Source organism: Physeter macrocephalus, chromosome 19 (assembly GCF_002837175.3).
Source record: "Physeter macrocephalus isolate SW-GA chromosome 19, ASM283717v5, whole genome shotgun sequence".
NCBI classification, from domain to species: domain Eukaryota; kingdom Metazoa; phylum Chordata; class Mammalia; order Artiodactyla; family Physeteridae; genus Physeter; species Physeter macrocephalus.
In genome coordinates this window covers 4903069-4912523 of record NC_041232.1, presented here as the reverse complement: position 1 = coordinate 4912523, position 9455 = coordinate 4903069, and the positions used below count along the sequence as shown (strand labels likewise).

Genomic DNA, 9455 nt, shown 5'->3' with positions numbered 1-9455 from the left:
AATAAATGCTGGGGAGGGTGTGGAGAAAAGGGGACCCTCTTGCACTGCTGGTGGGAATGTAAATTGATACAGCCACTATGGAGAACAGTATGGAGGTTCCTTAAAAAACTACAAATAGAACTACCATACGACCCTGTAATCCCACTACTGGGCATATACCCTGAGAAAACCATAATTCAAAAAGAGTCATGTACCAAAATGTTCATTGCAGCTCTATTTACAATAGCCAGGACATGGAAGCAACCTAAGTGTCCATCAACAGATGAATGGATAAAGAAGATGTGGCACATATATACAATGGAATATTACTCAGCCATAAAAGGAAACGAAATTGAGTTATTTGTAGTGAGGTGGATGGACCTGGAGTCTGTCATACAGAGTGAAGTAAGTCAGAAGGAGAAAAACAAATACCGTATGCTAACACATATATATGGAATCTAAGAAAAAAAAATGTCATGAAGAGATTAGTGGTAGGACGGGAATAAAACACAGACCTACTAGAGCATGGACTTGAGGATATGGGGAGGGGGAAGGGTAAGCTGTGACAAAGTGAGAGAGTGTCATGAACATATATACACTACCAAATGTAAAATAGATAGCTAGTGGGAAGCAGCTGCATAGCACAGGGAGATCAGCTCGGTGCTTTGTGACCACCTAGAGGGGTGGGATAGGGAGGGAGGGAGGGAGACGCAAGAGGGAGGAGATATGAGGATATATGTATATATATAGCTGATATCACTATGTTATACAGCAGAGACTAACACACCATTGTAAAGCAATTATACTCCAATAAAGTGGTTAAAAATAAAATAATAAAATAAGATAAAGTGCATCTTTGAAATCTAGGATCTGTCCCGTCTCATCAGGAATGAGTGAGAACAGTTGCCGTTTTTCTTTATATTCGACCCTGCCTGGTAGTCTGGCCCTGGGTTCTCCTACTAAGCTACCCACCCTCCCACCTGCCCATCCATAGCATTCCTCTTTCTCTCTGCTTTGATTTTTGTAGTATTTTCCTTTTCTACTACAGTCCATTCTTTGTCACTCTTTAACCCTATTCTATTAACAGCTTTCATCAAACCATCCCCGTGTTTGGAAATCTGGGGTGATGCCCTGTATGCTGTCACATCAAATCTAAGCCCTTCTGACTGCCCATCCCCAGCCCACCTCACCAGCCCCCACTCCTGCCTTCCTCCCAGTCTAAACCCATGGTTTTATCTTAGTCATCAAAGAGTTAATAATGACACACACACAGACACACACACACACACACACACACACACAGACACATGCTAACACTGCTCATTTCCCCATCTCTGCCTTATTTCTATTGCTTGCCCTGTCCAGAATGCCCCTCCATCCTACCTTTTAGCTTCTCTGTCATATTCTTTGTCTAAGACCAGCTTATGTCCATCCTACCCTGAGGATTTGTGATTTGTGCCACCCAATGAGGCACTAACACGTGATGAAATCTCTTGAGTAGTTGACTCTTGTTGGTCTAGTTCCAGCCAGGTGGGGAGCCTCCTGTAGGCAGGGCTGCCTCTGCAGTGGCCCTCCCAGTGTTGGCCTCAAGGTTGGGCCCGTCAAGGGTTTGTATTTCAGATTTCCAAGCCTAAGATGGTGCTGAGAACCCAGCTTCCAGGATCCTGAACTTCCTGGGCACCATGAAGCCAGGACAAGGCATGGCCTCATGCTGGATCTTTGCCAGGGGGTTTGCTGCTTTTGTGGAATTTCCCAGTTGGTGGCAATGTTCTAGGCTATCAGACTGAAACTGTTTTCTGCTTTTTCCTTTCTTAATAGTTTACTATTAAGCCATTGGATAAGAAAATTGATGTCTTCAAATTTAACTCCTCAAAGCTTCGTGTTAATAAGCTGGTAAGTTGAGATCCTGGTTTTTGTTACAGACTGTAGTTTTTCTGTGAAATTGAAAGCTGTATTTGAACTAGTATCAGACTGACATGTTGTGAGGTGTAGAATGATAACTCACTTGGTACGTGCTTCTCTGATCAGCCTTGAAAGATTTCTCTTTAGCTTAACCTAAAGAGTCAAACCTACATTTTGTGATGAGCAATTTCTAAAAGTTATTTTTATTGAAGTACTTCATACATATGAAAGGATATGTGTAATGTATACATGGAATATAAAGAACAACAGAAATAAACAGCTACCTACCCACCACCAAGCTTTAAGAAATAGCACACTCCCAACACTGTGGAACCGCCCCCTCATTAGCACCCTGCTGTCCCCACTCTCCCCGAGGGTCACCACCATTCTCAGCTGTGTGCTTAATATCCCCTTGCTTTTCATCAGAACTTTAGTTCGTATACGGCAAGTTATGTATGTTTTTGAAATTTATATATGTGCTATCAACTGTGTTCTTCTGTCACATGCCTTTTTTACACATTACTTTTTGAGATTTATCTATGTTGATGCTCAAAGATATGGTCCTTTCATTTCACTGCTGTATAGTATTCCATTATATATTCTGTTAAAAAAAATATATATATATATTTTATTTTTTCCTCTGTTCTCCTGTTAATGGACAATTAAGTGCTTTCTAAGTCTTGTATCTGCCCGCTGGTGTGCATGGGCAATCGCTTCCCTGGAGTCTAGAGAGTGTCTTCACATAGCCCTGCGTGTGGTATATGTCCAAATTCAAGGTTATGTCACGTTGTTTTCCAAAGAAGGTGAATTAATGTACAGATCCAACAGCCCTGGGTGAGACTTCCTTTTGCCTTATATCCTATATCCTCAGCAATTGTGTTATTAGCCTTTAAAAATTTTTGCCAATCTTGTGCATTTAAAATGGTATCTCAGTGTCATATTAATTTGCATCTTTACATATACTAATGAGGTTGAATATCTTTTTGTATATTTATTGGCCAGTCTCATTGTCTCTTTTGTCAAACTTGTTTCTTGTCTTTTGGCTGTTTTTCTTTTGGGTTGTTTGTTTTCTTTACTGGTTATCTCTTCTTCCAGTTTGTGTCTTATTTTTCCTCTTTTTTTTATGTCTTAACAAATTTTAATGTAGATAAACATATACATCTTTTCCTTAACTATTTGTGCTTTTTGTGTCTTGCTTGACATCTTTCCTTATCCTGTGACCATCAAGATATTCTTCTATGTTCTCTTCTAAGAATTTCCAGGGCTTGATCTTTGCACTTAAGGCATTAATCCCTCTGGAGTCGAGTTTTGCATGTGGTGGAGGTGGGGGAATCCAACTTACTTTTTTCCCACGAATGACCTGTTGTCCCAGCCCTGCCTGTTGAGCAAACTTTGCCATCATCTTCCCTGGTCTGCAGAGCCACGCCCTGACTCCGCAGAGTGAGGGGCATCAGAAGACAAGCTAAATGGCACCCCTTCCTCTCTTCACTGTGATTGTCTCCAGAGCTGAGGCCTGGAGGCCACAGGGAGGACGTTGGTGTTTCCCTCCATACCTTCTCTCAGGTTCCCCACAAGAGCCCTTGGACCAAGATGCTGTAGCTGCTGTGCTGTCTCAGTGGAGTCAACGTGTGGGTATAACATTTCTGCTGCTTTCATCGCACAGATTCTCCAGCTGTGTATCGGGAACCACGACCTGTTTATGAGGAGGAGGAAGGCCGATTCTTTGGAAGTTCAGCAGATGAAAGCTCAGGCCAGGGAGGAGAAGGCCAGAAAGCAGGTGAGCAGGTGAACTGCTGCTGTCTCCTGGTGGTGGTCTCGGCTGGGATGGAAGGAGTGGTCATGGGCTCACAGGAGTCCTTTGAGCACGGATCTGCCTACTCTTATTTTATTCCTGTTGGGTCTTTTTGGCTGATGAATAAATGATGGTGGGACATCAGCTCTGGAAATGAGGAATAAACTCTAACAGCATATCTCAAAGACACATCCCTAGTTATTTCTCCAGTGAAGTGAGTGAAGTGTGATTAATGCACGTTGTGGGCAGAGATAGCCAAGCCCACATGTATCCACCCACCTATCCACCCACCCATCCATCCATCCATCCGTGCGTCCATCCATCGTCCGTGCAGCTAAGCTTTCTTTCTTTCTGCCTGCCTGTCTCCTGTGCCCAGACTTCTCCTTTCCTAATTAGATGGTGATGGAATGCAGGGCGGCATCTCTGCGCCCACTGCTGGAATTAGACTCCGGCCGCACTTCCCCATTGCAGGTCAGCCCAGGCGGCACATCGCCCACAGCGAGAGGTGCCAGGAGCACGTTATCAGCAGCCTGGACGACCTGCATCATTGTCATCTACTCTTAGACCTTTTTGACTCACCGCAATCCACACAGCTAATCTGAGCCCCACTGCTGAGAATATCAATCGTGGCTTTGGATGAACTACTAGACAGAGTAGCAGCAGCTGCAATCGGCTGCCCTTAGGACTTGCAGGCTTGGAGGGGTAATAATTAGTCTCTGTGCAGCTCTCTAATTTGGGTCCTCCGACGAAGCTGGCTCCCGGCCCTGAGATTTAGAATGAAATGCCTAGTTTGATCCATTGTGCTCTCGGCTCCGTCTCTTTGCTCTCTGAGGTGGCAGGCCACAGATGTACTTTTCGGAATGCTTTGGGGTGGGGTGTGGGGCAGTGGAATGGGTTTTGCTGGACAAAGAAATGCTCCTGGGCCAGCACAGGGTCATAGTGGCAACTTCAAGAAGAGCCCTCTCTGACCTCTTTATCAGCAGAGGAAAGCTTAGAAGTGAGAGATCTGATCACGGCAAGGAGCGTGTAAGCCTCCAGGCTGTGCAGAGAGTAGCTTGAACACACCCCTGGACCTGCACTGCCTGTAGGATGGCAGATGCACATTCCTGGCATCTGGCAACCACAGGTCAGGGGCTCCATGGCCCAGCAGTACAGACATTGACCTTGGAGCCAGATGTGAAACTTAGTATGTGACCCAAGTGATTGACTTACCTTCCAGATCTCGGTTTTCTTATCTGTCAAGTGGAGCTAAGTATCTCTCTTCTGTGTCTCAGATCAGAGGACACACTGTACCTGAAGGTCTTTGTGAGCTGAAACCGCTTTGCAAACAGGAGGTCCCTTATGATTAGGGTGGAGGTCTCAGGGAGAGTGCAATGCTGAGAGCAGAAGGGGATTGTAGACTTTTTTCAAGTGGAGGATAATGGGGATCTCGTCATCCACCTAATGGGAATTGTAATATGATGGAAATTAGAGAACAAATCGGCCAAGCTTTTCATTGACCTGCAAGAGGAAAACTGGAGAAAAATTTATTGTATTTTATTGCTTGTCTTTGCATTATTCCTTCGAGGACCAATGCATTTTTTTGACTTACTATTTAGAAAAAGCAGCAATCTTAAAAATCTTGTGTTTGGGAGAAGATTGAAGCAAGAAGTAAGTAATTAAATGTGCTTTAATTATTTAAGGAAGAAAATAGTGCAGTGGTCACTTCTGGCTCCTGCTTTCTGATCTCAGCTAGAGCCCTAGGATCACAGAGAATAGCACTTGTCCTCTGCTTGTTCCCCTTATTAAGCTCGGCATGTGGCCCAATTAATACAGTGATCCAGAAGGCAAGGGAGGCGGCAGCAGCTTAGTGCTGGTGCCGTAAGGATCAGGGCCGTGTCCCCACTCCTCCCCCCGGGCTCCCTCCTGTCGCAGGCCTGGCTCAGGAGTTGCTTGCTCAGGAGTTGCTTCCGCTTGAGGCTGTGGGGGTTTGTGCCTGGCTGCTGCTGCCTCCTGCTGTGAAATACAATGTGTGAGCTATTGATGCATCACACGGATGATTCCATCTTCTCCAAGGGTCAGAGGCAAGAGTGGAGCTACTGTTGATGAGATTAGAGGTGTGGGAGGGGTCCGTGTGGATAAGAAGTGGCACGTGGCTCATGGTGGTGGAGAGGGACATGTGGTCTATCTCTGGAGCTGCCCATTGGGGAGAAGGAGCCTGCATTGTGTCCTGTCAGCTGCAGGGCAGAGCCACTGGAGTCTCAGGCACGTTGGCCAGGTAGCTGTTTCCGTACCCAGCGTGTACGGGTGCGCCCGTACATCCAGGTGGAGACTGGCTCCGTGTTCTGCTGTTTGTTCATTTACAACTAGATGATTTTTCAAGGAGCACGGCTTTCTACTGTACAGCTGGTTTAGAAGGATGGAGGGTGGTGGGCGAGGAGAACGACACTGGTACCTAAAGTCCAGGGAAGAAAAGGGTCCCCAGAGGGGAGACCCTGGGCACTGGCCGTCCTCAGACCTGTGGCACAGCAGGTCATGGGCCCTGTGACCAGCGGCCGCTCATTCCCCCCAGATGGAGAGGCAGCGCCTTGCTCGAGAGAAGCAGATGAGGGAGGAGGCTGAACGCACGAGGGACGAGCTGGAGAGGAGACTGCTGCAGATGAAGGAAGAGGCAACGATGGCCAACGAAGCCCTGGTGACTTCCAAGGGGCTGGGTCCTGGGAGGCTACTCGGACTCCCTCTGGCTCTGGAGTTAGGCCCCAAGGACCACGGATTAGCCACATTTACTTTGACATTTTGGCTTAAAAAAATTATTGTCTTCCTCTCCGCCTGTGTTTCCAGGAGCAGATTTAGATTGAGTTCAACCTCCAAGTGCAAGCAGACTCCACTCACCGTGGGTCACCTTTCCCGCAGGGTGTCTCAGCCTTGGCCCGCCCCACCTCGGGGCCAGGTCATCCCCTGGTGTGGGCCATCCTGTGTGTTGAGGGCTGGTTGGCCGTGTCTCTGGCCTCTGCCCACCAGATTCCCCCATTTGTGACAATCAAAAATGTCTCTAGACATTGTGACGTGTCCCCAGAGGGCACAGTCTCCCGTGCTTTTGAAGCACTTATTTAAAGAGAAAGAAGGACAGAGTTAAGTTGGGTTTCTCCCTCATGAAGTGTAGCCTCAGCTCAAGTGGGTCCCCATGGAGGGACCCTGAAGGGCCTTCTGAGAAGTTGAAGGGTGTGGCTTGGGGACACTCAGTGGCAGGGCCCCAAGGAGTCCAAGACCTTGGTCCTTGCTGACCTGAGTGTCTGAGGCCTGATCAGGGCGGGATGACAGGCACAGGACTCCTGTTCCCGCTGACCACACTCTTTTCTCCAGATGCGGTCCGAGGAGACAGCCGACCTGTTGGCTGAAAAGGCCCAAATCACTGAGGAGGAGGCGAAGCTCCTGGCACAGAAGGCGGCAGAGGCCGAACAGGAGATGCAGCGCATCAAGGCCACGGCCATCCGGACGGAGGAAGAGAAGCGCCTTATGGAGCAGAAGGTGCTGGAGGCTGAGGTGCTGGCGCTGAAGATGGCTGAGGAGTCCGAGAGGAGGTCAGCATGGGGGCGGGGAGGCCCTGTGCTGAGGCAGAGCCTGCTGGCAGCTGCTGACCCATCTCCCGGGCAGGGGCAGAGGCTCCTTCCTGCACAGGCCGGTGGGGCTGGAGCTGGATGGGCGCAGGAACGTAGTTCTCCTGTCCAGTGGACTCTGGTCAGGCTGTGCCTTTGCGATGAGCCCCTGTCTCTGTGATGCTCGTGTTTGCAGGAAAACCATCGAGCTTGTCCGCAGGCTGCTGTTAGCTGAGGAGACACGAGGAGGCTCTTCTGACATTTACAGAACGTGCTTCTTTTCCCTTTTGGTTTGAGGGGTGTGTGGGGAGACAGCAGCTATTCACCTTTAACGCTTCCCTGAAGATGGGAGGGGAGGGCAGGGTGCCCTGGCTCACGACCAGGTCGAAGGATGGGACTGTAGTCTGTGCTTTTCAAAGACCATTGGAGGCTCTGGGCTGTGCTGGTTCCGCAGCCGTCAGACAACCCTGGCTCATTCCTCGCGGCACTCGGTCTGTGGGTTTAGAACACCTGAATTTGGCTTTTTACTGCCAGGGTGCAGTCGCTACAGTTTCCTCTCCATTCTTTGCGTGTCATTCTGGGAATACGGTTCCGTGTTTCCCTCCCTGCCCCAGTCTCCTTTCTTTCCATGTGCAGTCACTTCCCCGCGAGTGATGTTTGTTGGGCTGGGTCCCCTGGGTCCGGTGTCCTGACGAGGCACGAGGCCGACGTGCTTATCTTCCTGCCTGAGGAGGTTGTTTCGCTTGGGTGTCATGAAGAATCAGTTCTTTCACAGCCTGCCCTTTGTGATCCAGTATGACACCTTTGCCCAGCCCACTCTCACCCAGAAAGAAGCAGAGGAAGCTTCTAGTCCCTCCCCCGATTTCCCTCCCCCTCCCCCAGTTGCAAAGGTTCATCCTTGACTCTTCTGGCCACCTGCTTCACTGCTTTCCCAGTTTTGATTTAAACTGGAAATCAGTTGAAATGAACAATACCTGGGAATGTTGGTCCTGCTTCGGAAGTTCTGATTTCATGTAAATCCTCACCCACCCCCCCACCCCCATGCTTGTTTGCCTGGTCTGGTGCCACCCTCAGGGTTAACCCAGCTCCCTCCTCTCCGGGGGTCAAGGGGGAAGAGGGGTCTCTTTCCTCCTCCTGTCATCTTCTGTGGAGCTGAGGGCCCCTTCTCTCCTTGCAGGGCCAAGGAGGCAGATCAGCTGAAGCAGGACCTGCAGGAAGCCCGCGAGGCAGAGCGAAGAGCCAAGCAGAAGCTCTTGGAAATCACCACCAAGCCCACGTACCCGGTGAGCCTGGGGCTGCCAGCCGCGCTGCTTCTCACCTCCCTTCCAGCCCTCCGGTTCCCCTGGTGGTGCCTTCAGGGCGACTGTTAAGCAAGCGCATGGTGGAGCGAATGGTGCAGAATGTTCTAGGGCCTTGAAAGAGAGATGGGACGTAGGGAGGTGACTTGGTTTAAGCAAAGTAACAGAGGTGGGAAGCAAAGTGATCCAAGGGGTAATAAATGATACCATTGACGATCTTATAGGGCAGATGGTGGGAGAAGTAGATTGGGGCCATATTTTAGACGACCCTCTGATCTAGGAGGAGAAAGTCCTCAAAACAAATCTAACTGCCTCACCCTCTGCTTCAGGGGTGAGCATGCTGGGCCCAGAGCCTTTGTGGCCTCTGGAGGGGTGGGTAGTTGACGCAGCAGTGCCCTCTGTTCTTGTGGAATCGAACCTCCTAATCAGATTTCTCCTTCGTAGCCCATGAACCCACTCCCAGCCCCGCTGCCGCCTGACATACCAAGCTTCAACCTCATTGGTGACAGCCTGTCTTTCGACTTCAAGGATACTGACATGAAGCGGCTTTCCATGGAGATAGAGAAAGAAAAGTACGGAGCCCCCTCCCCTCCCCTGTGCCCCGCCTGGGCAGCCTGGCACTAACTCCTACAAAGGTTTCTTCTGTCCTCACCCACCGGGAGAGGAATTTCCTAATTGGAAATGAAGGGTGACAGACCAGCATTCATCTTCCAGGATAAAAATGACACTTGATTGGTGACCCGGAGTTTATAGTGGCTCCAGAGCTCACCTGAAGTCTAGGACTGGTTGTCAGAGGTCTCCAAGCCAGTCAGACCACTGTTCACGTGGTGGTCCATGGTGGTTGTGTTCTAACCTGGTAATGCGACACGTTTCCCAGCTGTGTTCTCTGGCAGCTGAGCTCTGTGGCGG

At 49.3% G+C, this 9455-nt stretch overlaps 1 protein-coding gene across 1 annotated transcript in view; it reads left to right on the top strand.

Moving 5' to 3' along the window:
* Nucleotides 1-9455, top strand: part of NF2 (NF2, moesin-ezrin-radixin like (MERLIN) tumor suppressor) — an 84578-nt gene that overhangs the window by 63890 nt on the left and 11233 nt on the right. Inside the window, exons 9-14 of the mRNA XM_028480530.2 lie at nt 1798-1872; nt 3545-3658; nt 6225-6347; nt 7016-7233; nt 8426-8531; nt 8991-9118. Of these exons, the coding sequence (XP_028336331.1) occupies nt 1798-1872; nt 3545-3658; nt 6225-6347; nt 7016-7233; nt 8426-8531; nt 8991-9118 (764 nt within the window). The remainder of the gene's footprint in view (nt 1-1797; nt 1873-3544; nt 3659-6224; nt 6348-7015; nt 7234-8425; nt 8532-8990; nt 9119-9455) is intronic.